This window comes from Sphaeramia orbicularis, chromosome 17 (assembly GCF_902148855.1).
Source record: "Sphaeramia orbicularis chromosome 17, fSphaOr1.1, whole genome shotgun sequence".
Taxonomy (NCBI): domain Eukaryota; kingdom Metazoa; phylum Chordata; class Actinopteri; order Kurtiformes; family Apogonidae; genus Sphaeramia; species Sphaeramia orbicularis.
This window is the reverse complement of record NC_043973.1, coordinates 8,928,982-8,951,609: the sequence shown is the minus strand read 5'-3', so window position 1 is coordinate 8,951,609 and position 22,628 is coordinate 8,928,982. Positions and strand designations below refer to the sequence as shown.

General features: G+C 37.0%; 2 protein-coding genes across 2 annotated transcripts in view; one reads left to right on the top strand and one right to left on the bottom strand.

The window, feature by feature from the left end:
- Positions 1–10,837, bottom strand: part of ak5 (adenylate kinase 5) — a 132,226-nt gene extending 121,389 nt beyond the window's left edge. The window contains exons 1-3 of the mRNA XM_030159825.1: positions 10,529–10,837; positions 8,905–9,091; positions 3,274–3,441 (exon numbers count right to left, since the gene is read on the bottom strand). Of these exons, the coding sequence (XP_030015685.1) occupies positions 3,274–3,441; positions 8,905–9,091; positions 10,529–10,588 (415 nt within the window). The 5' untranslated portion in view covers positions 10,589–10,837. The remainder of the gene's footprint in view (positions 1–3,273; positions 3,442–8,904; positions 9,092–10,528) is intronic.
- A 3,155-nt stretch (positions 10,838–13,992) lies between these two features.
- Positions 13,993–22,628, top strand: part of pigk (phosphatidylinositol glycan anchor biosynthesis, class K) — a 45,338-nt gene continuing 36,702 nt past the window's right edge. Inside the window, exons 1-6 of the mRNA XM_030159826.1 lie at positions 13,993–14,104; positions 14,317–14,370; positions 14,511–14,602; positions 15,615–15,750; positions 21,451–21,562; positions 22,015–22,111. Of these exons, the coding sequence (XP_030015686.1) occupies positions 14,039–14,104; positions 14,317–14,370; positions 14,511–14,602; positions 15,615–15,750; positions 21,451–21,562; positions 22,015–22,111 (557 nt within the window). The 5' untranslated portion in view covers positions 13,993–14,038. The remainder of the gene's footprint in view (positions 14,105–14,316; positions 14,371–14,510; positions 14,603–15,614; positions 15,751–21,450; positions 21,563–22,014; positions 22,112–22,628) is intronic.

The following is a 22,628-nucleotide window of genomic DNA, read 5'->3' as shown; positions in this document are numbered from 1 at the left end:
AGGAAATATAACAGTTAGGGGATGGTTTTGTATAATTATAGTTTATGAAGAGTGAGATTATTAGCAAAATTAGCTTAAGGCAAGCTTACTATGCATGCCTTCAGTCAGTTTCAGTGGCCTATTTATGTATTTCTGTGGAGCTAAGTGTTGCTTTGCTTTTAGACACCTGCACTTTATTCCAGGATTTCCAAGTTGCTACTGTTACCATAGTAATGTCAACCACTCCAAAATTGCTCCTGGTTTCTAACCAGGCCACAGTCACATGAAATACGTACAAGCTGCATCGAAAATCTACTCTGTTATGTTGGAATCAGAGGCTGGATTTGGAATTCTGACTTTTTTTTTATCCTCAGTCAGTTTTTCTTAGCGGTGCCTTTGAGGCTATCTATAAAAAGGTGTGACTTATCCCGATTTGTCCAATTCAAACCATCTTGCCTCTTTCTCTGATGACAGGCTGCTTTCCACTGCTACAGTGTGTACTGTACACACACTCCTGGGTAGAGTTAGGCTCATGCTGCTTGGTCTGTGGAAAAATAAATTACAAATGACTCGCTCCTGAATTGAAGACCCTGGTGCTAAAAGTACTGAAGTCACATTTTTGGGCAATTCAAGTTGAGCATATAAACATGTTGTATTTGTTTAGCTAAGTCCACTCTATAAATATTTTTAACAGACTTTCTCTGTGACTTCACTACTTTTAGCACCAGGGTCTTCAATTCTTGCTTTTCCTTTGATGATAGATGGAAGAGAAGACTTCCTAAATAAAGTATTACCTGTCAGTATTTAGTATCACTATGAGGTATTTTAGAATATTACTCAGAACTTTGACTAGTCTCAGAATATAATTTCCTCTTTACGTGCACAGTGTAAAACAATATTTATTACAAACACAGACAGCGTTCACTTCCTAACTGGTTTCATTTAAAGCTGAATGGGACTTTAACTTGTTTTATTCTTTGTCATACAGAGAAATACACAAATGTAACTAAGACATTAACAATGGCTCAGTTTGATTTTAGTTTTCCAGAAATACAAGCAGACTGGGATGCATGCATTCAATAGAATGCAGCTATTATCCTTTGTATAGGTATGTTTCATTTCTGATTTAACAAAACAATCACTAGTTTATTACTGCATCAATCAGGAAATATAATATGTGCCATGATACTGAGGATACAATCCAAAATATTGTAAAAACATAATTTTTTTAAAGACTAATTTTAGGAAACTGTCAGGGTGAAGGTAAAAAACACCACTACCATACTGATAAGAAGTTGACTTTGTGGGATCTGCCTTTGCATTTATCAGTGCCATTATTATCTATTTAAATCAATAATTTAAGATCAGTGATGTTTTTGAGAATCAATGCACACAAAATATATTGATACACATGCACTGTTTTTGTGAAACTTATTGTCAGGAGCCAAAATGAATTGAGGAATCATTCTTAAAGGGTACCAATTAACAATGCTATAATATGTGAAGCCATTTTTCCAATGTAAGAAAACTATTCCTTCACTATAACAATATTTGTGCATTTCCATAAACTGGTTAGGAGGAAATAATCTAGGCAGTGGCAAAGGTTGACATGACTCTATTACACTAAATAGAAGAAGCAGAGCATTCTGATCATTTTTTCCACCTAAAATGGTTGTGATGCCTTTTTCATAGATGAGACACAGGAATAATCTGGTCTGCTCAGTCTGTTGCTGTTTTACATTTCTTGTGTTTATGTTTCACCTCTGAATATCTGGGAAGACACAGCAAACAGATGAAATGTTTGCTACATCAGAATTTAATCGAAAAAGGGTTTCCCCTTGCTGCATGTGCATTTACTCAGTTGTAAAAAAAGATTAAAAAAAACACTTAAAGTGAGTGAAAAAGGGTCTTGGAAAAAAACTGAGGGGGTTTTTCATTTTCAAATTCATAATTTCTGAATACCCATTCATTACATTTTTGGAAATCCACCTGTTGTTGTGTAGGTGTGTGTAGAGTGTTACTTGACACTCTGTCCTTAACTTGTGGGCTTGGTCTGAATGGGGATGAGACAGTATAGTGTAAAGGCAATACATCCTATTATTATTAAAAAAAAAAAAAAATGTTGGGTTTCAGCGACACAACTAATTTCTCTTTTGGGTCTTCAAGTGAAAAGGCCGCTGGTAAAATGTATCAACACTTGTTTTTTTGCACCACTATTAATACAAAAAATTTGTTATTAAAATGGATGAAGATGAAGTTCTCAAATAAAGAGAATGGGCGGGAGGATCAGCCAGATGCAAAACTTTTAGTGGATGTGCACTTATCTTACATCTGAGTTTTCTGTAACGTTCAACCCAGTCCCCTCCCAACCTCCTCCTGACCACTCATCTCTTTATCTGTCTGTTTCTCTGTGCAAACCTGACAGACAAAACATTTGCCACGATCCTCTGAAGAGATGACAGCTGCTGCCATCCTGTTTTCCTCATAAAATAGGCCACAATGTGCTCACAGACATGAGATAGGAACTGGCTTTGTGCAGTGAGGACAAATGACTGTCATCCATTCTACATTGGGCATACACACCTAAAAGCACAGAACACTACAGTAACAATAGGCAGAAGTTTTTTTCATGAGTTTTTAATAGACAATTGAGACCTTTTCTCTTCCTATCAAACCTGAAAATGAACTATTTTTAAGAGATTTTATATATAGCTCTCTTATGTGCAGCTCAACCCATTTCAACACAGCTGCCACTCTTAATATACAAGATTAATGAATGTATTTGACAGGTTAATGCAGGCCCATCAAGGAAATCAGATTAGGAGAGCGTGAGTGTCTAACACAGTGAGTGACATGCAACGAGATCTACTCTGCTGATACTAACAGAGGGAGGTGGGGCTACGCTCAAAATACCAGGAAAAAACCCACTGTTGGTGTACACACAGACACAGCCTCTTTATCCGTAGATTCCCATCCAGGGCATGTATTTTTAGATCACCAGAGCTGCAAATATAAACGGCTTCTTTATGCTTTTGTTGACCTTTTTATATATATGACCACAGCTCTCATCAGAAGCAATGAGGAATTACTGGTTACTCTGCTTGTTTAACCATTCTTACACATAAAAGGATCATTAATGTTGCTTCTTGTCAAATGGAAAACATGAGTCAGCAAAAATCTGGATAAAAGCTCTAGAACATCAGATGTGGAAACAGTGTTTCCTTGAGATATGTGCTGTATATAGTGTGTGCAGTTTTAATGTTTGTGGTTGCGTCAGCTGTACTGGTCCTTTACCGATGACGAGGATGACTTTGGGTCGTGGTCTCAATGGATCAAACACCTCGTACTCCTCTATGAGCTCCGCTGTCTCTGACAGGTCTGAGTCGCTTTCAATGGAGAACTGGCTGATGGGAGGGAGGCGGTCATACCGTCTGTATGGAAAATTAGGGCTGTCGGGCAACACTGAACGGAACAAAGAAACACACAAGCACAGAATTAAAAGGTATAAGTGTAGACAAATACATACAGGACTATTGGCCCTGTTTCTCAGTGGCATGAACCAAAAGCAAGTTGAATTTGTGAGGTTGTCAGGTTCTGCCACTATGTTAGAGTCGTGTAGTCTTGATGCAGGAGATCAATTTCCCAATAGAAGTGGGTGGTATTTTCACTGGAGGATAAGTCAATAAATTAAATTAAAGTCTATATATGACTTCCTATCAATGCTCAATAGTAACTATATTGATATCTCTAACCATTTTCATGTTATAATCCATCAAAATATGGACCATTATAAGTAAAGGCACATTTTTATTATTTCAGAAATCGGTAATAAATCAAAATTTCTCAAAACTGTGAACAAACGCCGATCAGTAGTTTTGTCAGAGAAGATGTTTAAAGAAAGTTCTTATGAAGACAAAGACAACAATGAAGATGACAAAGATGACAAATGTGACAAAGATGACGAAGATGACAAAGATGATGAAGATGACGAAAATGATGAAGATGATGAAGATGATGAAGATGACGAAGACGACGCCGAACACAGCGCGTTCACAATAGCTCATGACCTATTGGTCAGTGAGCTAAAAAGTGGTATGCATAATTTACTGATATTAGTTTAGTTTCAGTGATAAAGCCTGTTGACAGCAGAGGAGTGCAATACTTTTAGAAAATAACACCTTGAATCACTCAACAATTTGTGGATAATTTGTCATAATAAATGAAACCAATCACTGGTAAACAGACATGAAGGATGAAAAATAGTCCAATTGTTTCATTCAATCATTGCACCAAAAGGGTTATTTCATTTGCAGTGACTTAGTTTGAAACCTGCACATATTCAGTTGCAGTAAACACAATTAAGCCTGTCTTCTGAGTTTACTTGAGTTGGTGTTTATTTATCTTAACCTTACATTGTATAGAGTGCACACATACTAACACTCTAGGGTGATTACTGGCTGTATTATGAATTTTTTGTCATATTAATCTTTTGTGTCTTTGTATTTTATTACTGGTGGCTTGTGGGAGGTTTCCTCCTGGTTTGACAAAAGTTGTGGCAGAAGGATGAACACTGTTAAATGATGGAGCCAGCTCATCAGACCGAACCATAGGCTGTGGTGTCACGGGGGGATTTAGTTTTGTTGAGTTTGCTTTGTATTTAGTTCTAGTTACCATCCATTTTGTTTTCCCCTTGTGTGTCATTTGGTTGCTCCAAGCTACTATACACATTCCCTCTTGTGTCACAGTGTCAGGACAGTTTGTTCTGTACTTTCTTGTTCAGTTGCTGTTATTTTGTGTAGAGTTACGTTGCATTGACCTCTTTGATAGGTCTAGTTATTATAGTTTAGGCTCTGTGTTGTTACATTTCATTGGGAAAAAAAAACACCTTTTGACATTTTAATCCTGTTTACTACTTTACTGCTTGATCCCTAACACTATAAGTTGGAAAATATGCAAGAAGTTAAAGACGTCTTGTACCTTAAAACAACTGAAAGTGTCATGCACTTACATGAATAGTTCACAAGTAAGGACTTCTTGAACACAGCGTCTTTTTATCCCATTTTCAAAGCCTCAGTATCTCAAAAACTAATGAACATACAAGGTTGAAATTCTGTATGGCATTTTTATCAGGATAAATGACATTTCCTGAAAACATGAAGCAAATTAGCAATGGTTAGTTGGGAGGTCTCTGGTGATTTCACATGGTATAGAGCAGGGACATCAAACATATGGCCCGTGGGCCAAAACTGGTCCACCACAGATTACAATCTGGATGCAGGATGAATTTGCAAAGTGCAAAAATTGTACTTTTATACAAATTGTTTTACTTTTAACAATAGTATGTCTGTTACTAAATGTTTTGGGTATTTGCGTATTTGTAGATCCACTGTGATCTGTAATGCACATGTATAAATGATAACTTCAGGCATAATATTGTTAAAATTGCTATTATTTTTCTTAAGAAAATTCAGATTATTCACATGTTTTGTCAAAGGACAGTTTGTGAATGTTGAACTTTTTATAATTTAATTTTACTTTTTTTTTTTTTTTACGATAAATCAAAGGCAAAAATTTGAATTTAGGCCTCGTTATTTTGTCATGCTGTATTTTTGCTGTAAATGAATTCCTCTTCTTATGTGGTGTATTGTTTTGTATGTACGAACTAAAGTATTGAATGGTTTTGGATAAATAAAAGACAGAAGACAGATGAACAGACAAACAGATATTTTGACCTTTAGAAAGGGTTGTAACTATAAAGAAAATGTTTAGCAAGAAATATATTTAAATGCGTGAAAATCCATCCACTCATTCTTTTCAAAGCTGATATTAGGACAGTAATTAACAATTTTTTTTACTGCCAAAGAATCGGTCCATTGTTTTCTCAATTAGTGAAGTAACTGGGCTATGAAATGTCAGAATATGATAAAAATGTTTTTCCTGTGAAAATATTTTTCCCATAACCCAGTGATATCCTGAAATGTCTTATTTAATTCAAAATTACACTCAGTTTACTGTGACAGAGGAGGGAAAAAAACAGAACATACTCTCTTCTTAGAATCTGTAATCATCATACTTGATTATCAAAGTAGTTGTTGATTAATTTAATGGTCAAAAAAACAAATTGATCAGTCTATTAATCATTGTAGGGCTACTGCCAGTCCCATTTCAGATTGCAAAAACCAACAGAGCCACATCTGTTTTAACATTTATACAGTAATATAAATAGAGGTGAACATGTCAGTGTGATGCATTCAAACAGAGACAGTTTGATTCTGTTTGGTAATTATACTGATGTCTCTGATGATGACAGCACTGATTATACAGCTCATAAAGACAAAAGGAAATTTTGCTAAAGATAGAAGACTTTAAAACATGCTTTTTGAGAGAAGAGCTGCAATAAATTGCACACAGAACTGGCATTATCTTCATACTCTGTATTATACGCTTGTGAATGGCTCTGATCTACTATTTTGCTTATGACAATACATGTACATGTACCACAGAGAGATTTCATGTGAGCTCATTTTAACGAAGCTCTTGTCAAGAATTACTCACATAATTTACACATTACACAAGGTTTCAATGGTGGTTAATGTTGCCCTCATTTCTTTTGCCTGTTAAACATTATTAATGTATGAATATAATAAAACCAGGCCATAATAAGTGCATTAATGAGGTAAAAGTGCTGTGCAAGAGCAGAGTAATGAAGAAAAGAGATTTTGCTGATGCTTAAAATTTCCGTTTTGCTTTAAAACCAGATGCAGGTAGAAGTTTCAGGAAACAACAGTTCAGAAGATGTGTCAACTGATTGCTCAAGTCTAGCTAAATAACAAGACATACAGCTCATACGACACAGCATTTCAACACATTTTAATCTGTTAAAACAGGCTGGAACCAAAGCGATATCTATGTCCTTCCTGATTATGTCCACTCATACACTGGTGGATATCCTGTGATAGTGTTTCATTCCTTTATTGCAAATCTTTATAAATGATAAATGATTAAAAAAATAGCTCACTTATGTTTCAGCTGTAAGACCTGATTTTGTATAATAACAACGTTCCCCTATGGGGGCCATATCCTCAAACATTACCATAAAGAAGAAAATTAATATGGGTATATGAGCATATTGATGTATGTGTGGACTAAACGCTACTAAACTAAATGTTGGATTCTCTCCCTGCTGTTTGTTCTATTATTGTTTCTATTTGTGTTATGTTTTTCCCAAAAACAATAAAAAATAAATCAATAAAGATAAATCTGAATTTCATAATTCTTAAATTCTAACACTATTTTCACAGCAGTGTGTTATGAGTGATGTACAGTGTATGCTGGATTGAACAGAGCAACTTGAATTTGTGAGGTTGTCAGGTTCTGCCTCTATTAGAGTCCTGTGGTCATGATACTGGAGATCAGTCTCCCAATAGAAGTGGTTGGTAATTTCACTGAAGGATAATTCAACAAATTAAATGAAAGTCTATATATGACTTCCTATCAGTGCTCAATAGCAACTATATTGATATCTGTAACCAATTCCATGTTATTAGCTATCAAAATATGGCCCAATATACGTAAAGGCAAATGTTTAACATTTAAAAAATTCAAGAATCAAAATATCTCAAAACTGTGAACAAACTTTGTAGACATTGTCCCATGGAAGATTTGAAATTAATCCGACCAGTAGTTTCGGAGAAGAGGACTGTTGAAATGTAGACGTTTGTGACCTTGAGTTTGACCCTTCAAGGTCACTCAAGGTCAAAGGTCAATGACCCAAATGAAAGTCCACATATGACTTCTTATCAGTGCTCAATAGTAACAACATGGATATCATTAACTATTTCCATGTTATAAACCATCAAAATATAGCCAATTATAAGTAAAGGCAAATTTGTAATATTTCAAAAATGCATGAAAAATTCAAAAATCAAAATATCTCAAAACTGTGAAAAACATTTTGTAGACATTGTCCCAAGGAAGCTACATATAAAATTTGAAATTGATCTGACCAGTAGTTTTGTTAGAGAAGATGTTTGAAGAAATTGCTAATGAAGACGATGCTGAAGACGACAACGAAGACGATGACGTCGAAGATGATGAAAGCGACGACGACGACAACGAAGATGAAGATGACGAAGATGATGATGATGACGAAGACGACAATGAATAAGACAACACCAACAAAGACAGTGATGTAGACGACAGCAGACACAGTGCCTTCACAATAGGCCATGGCCTATTGGTCGGTGAGCTAAAAAGTGAATATCTGAATTTAAGGCAGACCAAATGAAACAATGCAAATGAAAGGAGAGCCGTATTGGAAATAAACTTTGTGTTGCAAATGTAATGTTTTGCATATGTAGCACTTCCTGATTTGGTTAACCTGCTTGAAGCTACGGCTGACCAGTAACTGATGAATGAGGGGCCTTTCAGTTTCCAAACACAGGTTAATTATTAATTGTGCATATTTTTTCATTTTAGTAACAAATTGTGTGGGGCAGTGAAAGCAGCATGGTCATGTTCACCAGCCTGCATACCCAAGGATGCTGTGTTTCTATGGTCTGGATGCAGGTTTTAAACTCAGCCAGTGTTTTGCATGTGGTGTGAATCTGTAGGTGCCTAGTGTCTCAGCAAAATGCTCCCAGCACTTCTTAAAAAACTCAGTCTGAGAGTAATGCACACAGCTGCGCATCACATTGTAGCTGAAGACCACTACTGTAAGGAGTAACAACAGATTTTCAAAAACTGTATCTATATTGATGCTTGTGAGGGTACAGCACAAAGGCCAAAATACTTAAGTTTTCAAACACGGATTTACTTTAAAGATGTATCTGCAAGGGAGATGTGCAGAAATGCTGACAGTATGCTTAGAAAGAAGTAAAGTGGAAAAGAAATACACAGTGTCAAGGAGCAGTGCTTAATGCTCACCATTTCTGAAGAGAGACCTCCGTGACTGGCCCCCGTTGAGTGGGGGTAGGGACTTCTTCTCCTGGCCCACAAAGGTATCCCACCGGACCTTGTCTGTTCCTCCAAGCTCCCTGACTTTCTTCAGACAGCTCTCCAAGTAGTCGATAGGGTCATCGGGCCGGTAGTACATCAATCCTGTCAGCAGGCTCTGGAGAAACAGTGCAGGAGGACATGATGAGGTACAGAGTGAGAATAATAAAGAGAGGGAAGAGCTGTTTGTTCAGGCATCGACAGATCTTTGTTATGATGTGTTGTTTTGTGACGCCGTTGCGGTGACAACCAGCCTGCCCTAACGAGGAGACATTGTGAAGTGTGGATCTGGTTGTCTTGGCATGGCACCTCGAAGGAAATACGGCATCTCATTTTGTTACATGCCCATGTAATTGAACTGAGCCTGGTCAATAAAAACACGGCCCAGATGACCCGTTGTTGTCTGCAGTCAACTCTGACGAATGTGAGAACCAAGTCAGTGCCAGAACACAAGTGAAGTAAATGTGTGTTTGTTTAACATTTGTCCCTCATTTGACCCTGAATATTTTAAAACCATACCTTCCTCTTTGACTTCCTTCTCCATCTCCACCCTCCACTGTCTAGAACCAATTCTCACTGCAGCTGGCAGTAAGAAAATACACAGCTCTCCCCAAGTGAAAACAATCTGATGTACTTATTTACTTGATTTACAATGAAAACACTTTATGTGAGCAGCAATTAGCAATAAAATTACATTATGATGTGGCACTTCACTGCTCCATGTAATTTCAACTGGCTGTAAATAAACAAGCACTGATTGCCTGCATACATAAGCTGCACTGCACAATCTAATTAAGTGGATGAGTCGATTCCATATTCCCTCAGGAGAATGATATAATATAGCCTATTCTTAAAAGTTATCTGACTGCAGGGCTCAGAAGTGAGTTTGTGGTGGTTTTATTTTAGCACTTTTATCTTCTTTTAGTTACCTATTACCATAATATCACTTGGCCTGCATAGAAACTTTATGTAGAAATGTTGTCATCCTTCACACTATCACTAAGATGCCATCTGTCCTATGTGTCATGAGGTGCCATTTAAGTTTTATGAATTATTTTAGACATTTTGCAGCATCCCCATGAGTTTGATCTTCATATTAAAGTGTCCAGAAGTGAAAATCTCATATACAGTGAGCCCTATACAGCATATATAGCCGATGTTTTGGTGAGTTTGATTTCATAATATCTACATCTACACGCAGTATTTATTTATTTATAGATGTCGATACGAAGATCTCTGTGCATTCATAAATAACTGCAAAGAACTGCACAGAATTTGAAGACCTGGGTTTGTCAAATTTGTTTTCAGCCTCTTTATGAATAATTTTGATCAAGTATGGCTTTCACAAATGCGTTCACAAAGACACACATGCCATTCAACACCTGACGCAACCTAACAAGATCAAATCACGAACGCGAATCTTTGAGGTGACACTGAGAAGAATTTTACAATGCATCTGTGAGCAGCATGAATCTTTGTCCATATAATAACGCTGCTGCCAAATCCCAGGTATCTCGATCATTTAAGCCCCACAAAGACACACGCCATCGCTTACCTCAAATAGTTGAGGTATCTCCCGCCGTGCGAGATACTCCTTGGCATCGTTCGTATTCATCTCCTTGTTTCCTCAAATCTTAACTTGTGTGGAGCGTCTTCTTCTAGTGTCCGTGCGCCGTCACTTACTCTTTGGTTAACAACAACAGAGCTTCAGTCAATTTCCTCTCAGTGCATGTTTGCCTTGTGTAGACTTCACAACTGGATTCCTGCCGGCGATACCACCGCGCCACCCTCCTCCCGTGGTGATGCGAATGCGTGGCTTGTCCGTCTTCCTCCCACTGCGCTCTGCTTCCAACACGCGCCGTGTGTGTGCCTGACGTTGGCACCGAGGTTGCGCGCTGTGCCAAATGACGCACACCGCCTCTACCTGCAGCAACCCTTTCTGTCATGCTCGCTAACTTTGAATGGTAAATTTTATGCACCAATAAAAGCTAATTTAATAGGAAAATACGTATATTCCTTTATTTTAACTTTTTGTTCCCATGTGTGATGAATGCGCCTCAACCATTTTGACTTTTAACAAAACGATTCTCACCATTTTGTGTTTGCAACATTCTGCATCCACTAATAAATTATATTCCACAATAACTACTGCACAGCTACATTTACACTGTAGTCCATGAAATTGGAATAAAATATTGTTACCTCTTCTGATGAAATGATTGTAACAATGAGATGCTTTCTTGATAGATTAAGTGTAACTGGGACTCAGTATGTAATCATAGTACCAGTCATAGGTCATCATTGATGTGTGTAAATAGGAATAAAAAAAGGATCTGTCTGGAAACAAAATCATTCCAACTTTATGGGCAACAGCTAACTAAAGCCATGGAAAATGATACAACTTGTTCTCAGACTGAACTGTAGGTAAAAATAGTAGGTTAAGGTATTCCATGGTTCACTTGTGGAACTTTATTTTGGGTTTTCCATAGTTTACATAGGCTTTTTTTTAGGAGAGCCAGGATCAGGCCAATTTGTTTTTTCTATTATCTGCATTGGATTTAAACCTTATTGTCCACTAATCCTCTTGACAACTGCTGCTGACTTTGAGTCTCCTTGAAGGTTATATCACGAAGCAGCATGAAATTAGTTTAGTAACACTGTGATGTATAAGAAAATGAGGCCATTTTCATCTGACTAACAACAATTCATGCACAGCCAAAAATCTGCTGCTGCCATGCACAAAACTGCCAGACAGAAGAAAATGCTAATTTGTGGATTTAAAGGGGAATAATGACTACATTTATGTGGCAGAGCTGTTGTTTGAGCACTGTCCTTGCCTTAGCATTTTCTAATGTGATGTGTTTGAGAAAGGATGTTAATATGATGAGCTCAGAGCAGGTGCGGGGAGCGATGCTGCAGGTCAAAAAGCAGCTGAAGTCAGAGCTGTCTGAAGGATTAAAGTGGTTGGCACACTGTTAGGGCTTTCTGCTGTGCATCAGAATTGACACTGCTGTTGCTTTTCCAGCAGACCTTCAGCTCAGTGTGCTATAACATTACATTAGAATTGCATGAGGCATATATCTTTTCCTCCATAGAGCTCTCAGACCGTTATGGCTATACTTCAGCTATAACATGACATGCACTCAGATATCTGAATCCTGTAATGCCACAGTGATAGGGCACACCTTTAATGTGGTTGTTTTCTTTCTGTTGAATAATATCTGCTCAAATGATGATAAACTGAATTAGAAACTCTTTCATTAAAAACCCTTGGGTATCACTCTAGATTGCCTACCTCATAATGCAAGCAAAACAAGTCAAACAAAACAAAGCAAAACACCAATGACATATACAGCAAAAGTCATTCATGTGTATGTCCCGGTATTGCATCTCTGTAAGCTATTGAAACCAGACAAACATATCTGAAAGAGACATATGATTTTCAAGCAAACTGCTTGGCAACCTGAAAGAAATATTCACAGTTTTCACAGTTAAACATGCTGAATTAACCCTGCTTCTGAAATGAGTAAAACAAGCACACAGTGAATTCCATTTAGTGTGATTAACATTTACTTGTGTTCATAGACATTACTGTCATAGTCGTCATATGCAAATTGATTTGGGTATTTCTCAACAGAATTCTGTATCTGGCCATGTAATGATAAGCTGCTCATAAGCTGCAATATCTGATAACCATGTTGAGCAGCTAAGATTGCACTCAGTTTAGAGCTTATCAGCACTGACCAACTGAGAGTAAAATAATTAAGTTTTATTTTTGTGATTGCAAAAACAAACCATCACTCGCCAATAATGCCAATAACATTCAGAACCTTACTTGAGAAGAAGTATTCTTAGTGAAATATAGATACAATATGAAATGTCAAAGTAAAATGTAAGTTTTTGTTTTTCCATTTCTCTCTGATGTTTTTGGATTGTTGCTTGGTTAAGGTGGAATTATACTTCCGCGCATGTTTCCACTCATTTGGACCACTGCACACTTTTGAGTAGTTTAATGTTTCAGTGTTTGGAATACAAAACTATTATGTTCATAGTATCTCTATCCTGTGAGAACTAAGAAATCAACTTTTCATCAGCTCAGACCAACAGACCAGTTTTGCGGTTCATGACTATACATTGCCTAAGAAGGAGGGGCATATGAAACTTAATCCATAAAGGATATCCTTCAGCTCAAAATCAACAGAGTTTGCCCTATATGAGGATGAAAAATTGTAATATGAAAAGTAAGCAATGCTGTTGTAAAAATATAGTGAGGTCAAAAGTGCAGTGTTTATCTAATGTGTAGTGTGACTGTGACTATAAATTTGCATGAATGGAAATGGAAGTACAAGGACCTCAAAATTGTACTTCAGTGAAAATCTTGTTAGCCTATTTATTTAGTGTATTTTGTTGTACTGTGATAGTTTAGTGAGCATGTATACCCAAAAAAGTTGGCTGAAGGAAGGCTGAAGGTTGGCAATGATCACTATTCAATAATCACTCAATCAGTTTATGCATTTTAATGTATTTAGGTGAATTTGCACATGTTTGTGTCTGCATGCTGTATGTATAATTAAATGTATAATTATGTATAGTTAAAACTTTTAAGATAAGCTAAGATAAGGTAAGATTTTATTGATCCTTCAAAGGGCAAATTCAAATTTCACAGGAGCACAAAGTGGCATGAAATACAATGAAAACAAAGAGAAAGATAGGAGGCTATATTTTTCTAAAGTGACTAAAAATGACAAAAAAAAAAAAAAAAAAAAAAAAAAAAAGTTGAATAAAATAAAGTGACAAGTGTGTAGATAAGAGACATGGATCAGATGCAAAAGTCTGTTCAGAGCAGGATTTAACTCATCACTACTTTTGATCTGTACGTTCCCCGTCTCTGAGATTATATATAGACCCTTCTGGACTCAGACTACTTAATTTGTTTTGACACCTCCCGTACTCCTCATTATCAAAATGAAGCTTTTATTTTTGAAATCTACCAGACCTGAAATATTTCCGGGGTGGAGCCACCGGTTTTGACTTCCTGGTTTTTGCACGCTAACAGTGATGCACAATGAAAATCCCTACTTTATTAAGTTTGTTTGCTGCATGTTTTGTTGCGGGGAGCGCGAACATAGAGGTAGGTGTATATTTTAGACATTAAGTTCATAGTCAAGATTATGTTTATGTGTTTATACGTTGTGTTTAGTCCGAAATATCGTTTTCGTGTTAGCCTGCAGAGAAATCATGCTAGGTTGTGAACTGCTGTTTTGGTGATTTTCTTGGTTCCTTGTACGAGTCAAATCAACATGAAATTAACATTTACGCGTCGCGTTTTGTTCTGTTGTCCAGGAAAACGTGGGACAGTTCTTCAGCAGCGGTCATACCAACAACTGGGCCGTCCTGGTGAGAGCTCTTATTCGTTACATCTTTGGAAAACGACATACTTATTGACTGTCTCAAGGGTGTGAGCAGCATAGCTTTCTTCTTAGTGATTACTTGTTATTTCTTTTTCAAATGTGCCGTTTCTGTGTGTGTTTAAATAGGTGTGTACGTCCAGATTTTGGTTTAACTATCGTCATGTGGCCAATACTTTATCAGTCTACAGAAGTGTGAAGAGACTGGGCATCCCTGATAGGTAAAACCGGCTCTGCGTTTATTTAATTTATTTAACCTTTATTGAAGCAGGGAAGACAGATTAAGAACTCATTCTGATTTAGGTTTGGAGGAATAATGCTTATTATTATTAACCATAGCTGCCAAAGAGTACTCTCAAATTAATTTCATGAAAGTCATCAGTATCATGTCAGGCACATACTAAAAGTTATGATCATTGTATTTCGGAGGCAGTGTTTTATCTTCCCTTTATTGAAGGGTTACCATGTTAACTTGTCACAAAATGTTTGTTACTTTGTACACCAAATATACCTTTTTCAGCTTCTGTGAGCGCGTCCACTTTCTGTGTGATTTAGTTGACTGACTGAATATATTTTATCGAAAAATCGAACACAAAAAGAAAGAGTTCATATGTCAATATACAGCAAGAAAATTTGTTAGTGTCATATTAATCGATGTATAATTTTAAATGTGAAAGTGATTGTAACATATGATACATAATGCACATTGTAACAATCAACATGGTTAACAGCAAAACACTACATTACACTACAGACAACATATCATTTGTTGCACATACATATTTTTAATTCTTTTCACACATGAATATAATTACAACAAGATTTCAAGACGATTACATGCTTTTGCCAACAGAATAGATGTGAAAACACTGCCACCGAGATGCTTATGAATGCTCACAATTTTCAGTATGTGCCACAATGTCATGAAATTCATCCAACCAACTCTGTGTCAGAGTATGTGACTAGTCTGTAGTTGTTTCAATTACACCAGAACTAGAAATGATGAAAATCCTAATTTAACTCATGACAGGATACCAGGATGTTATGTCACCTATAGTCATGTATCATAATCAACATTAAACATCTACTATACATCATGATGTTTGTGTAACTGTAGGTGAAAACTGACCGTACAAAGGAAGAAAAAGCAGGATTTATGTTCACTGCAGTGTGGCAGTTTTTACATACTCATGTATAGTCATGTGTCCATGTTAAACTTATTTCTTTTCTTAGCCACATAGTCCTGATGCTGGCCGATGATATGGCTTGTAACCACAGAAATCCTAAACCAGCCACAGTCTTCAGCCACAAGAACATGGAGCTGAATGTGTATGGTGATGATGTGGAGGTGGACTACAGAGGATATGAGGTTGGTTTATTGTTTGCACTGATCAGTTTTTCACAAAAGTCAACTTTACTTTTTTAAAATTGTAGTCCATAGCAATTATACTGTCTAGATAAAATCTCTCTCTAATGCATTTTATCTGACTTCAAGAAGTAATTTCCCAGTTTATGAACTATTCCTTCATGATCAAAACAAGTTATGTTATGTAAATTTTACTATAACAACTGCATATTAAATCTACAGATCCTTTTCTACTCCAGGTTCAGTTATTGTAACGCATGTGCATCTGACAGTGTGCACATATTTGTACAGCATAATGAATTTTGTTGAGGATTAATTGCCATACATATAATAATATTACTATTTGTCCTTTTTCAGGTAATTCCATATCACAGTATAATAATAATAATAATAATAATAATAATAATAATAATAATAATAATAATAATAATACTATCAGTAAGAAAATGTATTTATTGGTATAAAAATTGCAAAATCTCCGTAAGGAAGCTATTACACACAACCTGTAAATTAAATATTCAAAGAAATCACTGGTTATGTTTACCTGCACAAATTATTTTGGAGTTTTTTTTTTTTTTTTTTAAACCCTTCTTAAAAAATTGGGCTTTTTCAGTGTTTGTCACTTCTTACGAAGGTCAGCTTTTCCATATTTGGTTTTATCCAAATCTCTGATATCCTCTGCACAATGTTTACAAGAAGGTGTATTTGTCGTTCCAACAGTAATCTGGCCTTTTCTTCTAGAGGAAATCTGTTTCTTTACTCCACCTGAGAGCAAACAGGTTCACACAACCTGCAGTAAAACAAACATATTAGATTCATATTTTAGAATGCACTATATTCATGTCCAAAGAATCGTCATAAAACTGGAATAATATCAGTATGCCCTTCATGTCTGTCAGAAAATGTTTCATTAGAGAAAAGGCTTAATTCAGAAGATCAAAACTGAATTCACTGTTTACAGGGTACCTGTGAAATATCCAAACACTGTCATATTTAGAATAATAACAGAATAATGCTGGGCTTGTAAACATACTCGGTGACAGACATTAAAAGATTTTAAGTGTTTAAAACTCAGTTCCAATACAAAGGACTAAATACAATTTGGATTGTTGTTCTCAATATGATGTTGGACCAGTTGTTAATATAGAGCAATGAAGCAATGGAAAGGACTCAGGAGACGGATAAAACCAGTTTATTTGAATATTTTTATGTCAGTACCAAAAAAGTTTTAATCTGTAATATTTTACATGAATGAAGACATCTTTTGTCTTCATGTTTACTAGGGGTGTGTACTGGCAAGAATCTGGCAATATGATACAAATCACAATACTAGGATCACAATACGATATATCATGATATATCACGATACTGTTAAAAAGGCAATTTTTTGTTAGTTTCTTTTTTTTAATGATTATTTCCTTGAAGAATTGAATTACACCAGAAATATGCACAAATACTACTACTACAAATACATTTTTTATTTGATCACAACAGGGTCTAATGCTATAACGACTCATCCAGCCCAGCAATGGAACTTTTAGCCATGACTGACACTTTTAACCTCAAGCAACATGTAAATAAAATGATTAAGGAGGCAAGATCCAGCTATTTCCACAAACTTATAGCCACAAACAAGAAAAACCCCAAAGTAATCTTTGACACAGTCGAGTCCATTGTGTCCCCTGCTATCCCTGCTGCCCTCGTGCTCTGTAAAGCTGACAGCAATGACTTCCTAAACTTCTTCACAGACAAGATCAGGGATATTAAGCACAATATCCCACCATCCTCTGGCCGTCTGACCTGAGCTGATCCCCCTCTTCAAACCTGGTCCTCTTTCGACCCTGTCACACTGGAGGACATCTCAGCACTTTTATCCAAAACGAGACCCTCCTCCAACTCTGCAGACATCATCCCCCATAAGCTTCTTGTCAGTATCTTTGACACAATTGGACCATGGGTCACAAAGTTTTTTAACCTGTTGCTCTCAACTGGTTTGTTTCCCAGCTCCTTCAAACAGGCCATCGTAGAACCAAAACTAAAGAAAACCAACCTGGACCCCACAGAACTCAAAAGCTACAGGCCCATTTCAAAGCTCCCCCTACTGGCCAAAATCCTTGAGAAGGCAGTGTCTAAACAACTTACAGCTTTTCTGGAGACACACCAGATCTATGACACTTTTCAGTCTGGGTTTAGACAACGCCACTCAACAGAAACCGCACTATTAAAAGTGTCTAGTGACATCCTGATGGCGGCCGACTCAGGGAAATCCATGGTCTTGGTCCTGCTAGATCTCTCTTCGGCCTTTGACACAGTGGACCATACCATAATGATTGAGAGACTGAGGGACCTGGTAGGGATGTCAGGTCCTGTGCTAGACTGGTTCTCCTCTTACCTGACCGGCAGAAGCTTCACTATGTCAATCAACAACTTCCAATCTGACTCAGCGGATCTACTGCGTGGTGTGCCCCAAGGCTCTGTCCTGGGACCAGTCCTATTCTTACTCTATGTCCTCCCGCTTGGCCACATTATCCGACAGTATAGTGATGTCTCCTATCATCTATTTGCGAATGACATCCAAATATACTGCTCCTTTAAATCCTCTGAGCCCCACAAAGTGAGTTCCTTAATCAACTGCTTGTCAGAGCTGAAGCAGTGGCTAAATGATAACAGCCTCCAGCTGAACTCCAGCAAAACAGAGACCCTCATTATTGTCCCAGACAGTGCAATCCCAGGGATTAAACAACACCTTGGAGACCTGAGTTCTTAGGTAAAGACCAAACTGAGGAATCTGGGTGTCATCTTTGACCAGGACATGTCTTTAGAATTCTACTCCAAACACCTAGTGAAAAACTGTTTCTTCCAACTCCGCAACATCTCCAAACTCAGGTCTATGGTGTCCATCAATGAGCTTGAGATGATTGTTCACGCTTTTGTATCTTCTTGCTTAGACTACTGTAACAGCCTGTTCACATGCTTAACCAAGAAGGAGCTGGCCTGTCTACAGTTTGTCCAGAACTCTGCTGCTAGGCTTCTGACCCGCACAAACAGGAGAACCCACATCACTCCCACTCTTAAATCACTCCACTGGCTCCCTGTCTTATATCGTTTTCATTTCAAAATTCTGGTGCTAACTTTCCGGGCTCTACATGGCCAGGCCCCTGCATACATTGCTTCCCTGATCCAGCCCTACAGCTCGACTTGTAGCTTCAGGTCTTCAGGACAGCACCTGCTGATGGTTCCACGCACTTGTTTTAGCACACGCGGTGACAGGTCTTTTAAAGCTGTGGCACCACGCCTATGGAATGACCTGCCTCTACACCTACGGTCCATGGACTCTGTAGAGAGCTTTAAAAAACACCTCAAAAGCCTCCTCTTCAAAAAGGCTTTTTAGTTTCCCACCTGACCCAGGGCCACCACAAACTGATTACACCTTATGTATTCATCATAAATACTCCATGTGTTCCCCCCTCTTCTCCCCCTATCCCCCAGTCTCTCTATATCTCTATTGCTCTCTCTTTTCTCCTCCTTTACTCTCTCTCTTTAACCCCAACTGGTCAAGGCAGACGACCATCCTTCAGGAGTCTGGGTCTGCTCGAGGTTTCTGCCTGTTAAAGGGAAGTTTTTCCTCGCCGCTGTCACCAGTCACAAGTGTTTGCTCCTGAAGGATTCTGTTGGGTCTCTGTAAACTTGATTTGATTCTGATTTGACTTGATAAAGCACTTTGTGACTCTGTCTGTGAAAAGTGCTCTATAAATAAAATTTACTTACTTACTATATCACAGAATGTTCCTGTGTTAAAACTTGAATTATGTTTTACAGACATTACAGTTTAAGATCCTGTTCAAATATTCAAATTCTATTAGTTCAGAACTAACATCAGAACATTTTTTTTGTTCAATCCCAATAAAGGAACTAACATTATTTAATAAAACTGTTAAATACGAATAAATAAAATATAAACAAAAAAGAAAAACAAAAAACAGAAATGACCCTCCACAATATCTGCATTTGAATAAATACCTAAAAATATCGATGTAGTACTTTTTAATATCGATTCAGTATTGTGAAATGAAATATCGTGATATATTGCAGAACTGATATTTTCTTACACCGCTAATGTTCACAGTCACAGAGGAAACGTGATATGATGACATAAAAGACAGGACAGGGGCTTAAAATAAAATTTTAGAAAACAAAAAGTGAAATTTCACCCTCACAAGTACTACAGAGATAATACATCTATAGCACGTGTATCAAACATATGGCCTACGAGCCAAAACCAGCCCGCCAAATGGTCCAATCCGGCCTATGGGATGAATTTAGTGAAATGCAAAAATTACATGAAGATATTAACAATCATTTTCGTTGAGGTTCCACATTCAGCCCAGTGCAATCTTTAGTGGGTCAGACTACTAAAATACTCTCATAATAACCTATAAGTAATGACAACTCAAAATTCTTCTCTTTGTTTTAGTGTAAAAAAAGTAAAATTACATGAAAATTTTTACATTTACAAAATATCCTTTTTCAAAAAATTTGAATAACCTGAATGAATATAAACAACCTGAAACGTCTTAAGAAAAGTACAATTTTAAAAGTACAATTTTAACAATATTGTGCATGTTACTACATATTTTGTGCGTTTGTAAATCCACTGTCATCTGTAAGTTGTAATGCACATGTTTAGATGATAAACTGAGGCATAATATTGTTAAAATTGCAATCATTTTTCTTAATAAATTTCACTTTTTCATAGGTCTTCATGTTGTTCACATTTTTTTAAGGGATCGTGTGTAAATGTAAACATTTTCATAATGTAATTTTACTTTTTTCACTCTAAAACATACAGAAAAGTTTTGAATTGACATTATTTATATATTATTACATTATTGTTTTACTGGTTCAGCCCACTTCAAATCATACTGGGAGGATGTGGCCCCTGAACTAAAATGAGTTTGAGACCCCTGATCCATAGTAATCAGCTATACCTCAAGATAAACAGTTGGTAGTACTGATTCTCTGTCAGGTATCATTAAACAATAAAGCGGGCACAGTGAAGTGACATCACTTAAAGCTCAAAAGGTGGAGAGCAAGGTGGACATAGTAATGGAAATATGACATTATTCATTTCATACAGCTGTTTTTATACAGGTGAATGATGTAAAATAATAATTACTTTTTGCTCGAACAATTGCAACCAACGATACAATTATAGGGGCAGGCTTGCATATAATATGTGATAATAAAAGTTGTATGAAAGACATGTTGATTCGTTGTTTAATTCAGCCATATGTTATGCATGTATCAGCTGCACAGCACCGAGAGGGGCATCCCAATCTCAACAGCATAATAAGATGTTTGTAAGTGGGGCTACACTTAATACTGATTGTCCAGTGTATGGTCTTTTGACAAGGAAATGATTTGATGTCACATGCATCCTTCAATAGAGGAGCACCATGGCTACTGGCTCATCTGTTTCATCAATAAACACTGAACTCCTAATCTGTGTTTTCTGTTACATTGTGATTGTGTGCAAGAAAAAAATGACAAGGATGGGAGCAAGAGAAGACTGAAAAGCTCAGAGTAATTGATTTTTACAGTTTAATTAAAAGATAAGTGGAGAGGACAAAAATGCTGACCTTTGCCAGTCCTGACGTCTAAGCCACCATGTGTGTAGAACTTTCTTTCCTTTCCATGTTTCAGGTGACCGTGGAGAACTTTCTGCGTGTTTTGACCGGAAGGCTGCCACCCAGCACTCCACGCTCCAAACGCCTCCTCTCTGATGACCGAAGCAACATCCTCATCTACCTGACAGGCAATTAAATGAAATATACCACTTTCACTTATATTTTCCACTTGCGCTCCCCATCTTGAGCTTGAAACCATATTTCATTTAAGCGTAGTATTTTATTTTCAGAGTATTTCCTTTGTTTTAGTATCTCCCGAGGTATAAGTTAATTACTCCACACATTTCACAGAGTTACTTTAAACAGCTTTCAAAGATAGGCTGTGAATATGCTCTTTTTACCTTTTTAGATGAAGAAAATTACAGGTGCAATAGTTTTTTTTAAATTGCATGTAAAAACCAGATGCGCTGTCATTTGCTGAATGTAACTGCCGTCCTCTCTGCATTAGTACGCTTTCAGCTGTTTAACCAGCTCATTTTACTGTCTTGTTGCTTAACTTGCAGTCTATATCCTGTTGTGTGTTTCCAACCAGTAGCAAATGAATTATTCATAAGTAAATGTGTGTGTCTCTGTTTAACAGGCCATGGTGGAAATGGCTTTCTCAAGTTCCAGGACTCAGAGGAGATTAGTAATGTGGAACTGGCTGATGCATTTGAGCAGATGTGGCAGAAGAGAAGGTAAATAGATTGGAGAACAACTGCAGCTTTAATTAATTTATAGTGTAGCATCACTCACTGAGTCTTGTAGTAGTGAAATGAACCCCCAGTGGAACATCAAATATCATTTTTTTTCTGGTTTAAGTTCACGCTAGCTGTTTTTCCTCTCAGGGCCAATTAGCTGTACAGGAATGATGATGTAAATTATGGCACTAGGGATTTATATATGTGCATCTTACAGATGAGTTTCTGCATAACAGATATATATTTTTCTCAGTGCTCTCTGTTCATACACAGCTGAGTGATCATTTGTCTTCGAAGGTGCACAAGTGAGGTGGAATATGCAAATAAACTGTGATGGTTTCCAGTAGAGTAATCTCTGCTTCATTGCCACAGATTTCTGACAGTCCTTCCCTTGTATACCACCTATACAGCTGTCCATAAATGCATAGTGAGACATAATGAAGTCGGTGTAATCAGATTTCCCTGCATCTTTCTGGAAAAATTAACTAGAGTGAGTGCATGCTGCATTTCTTCG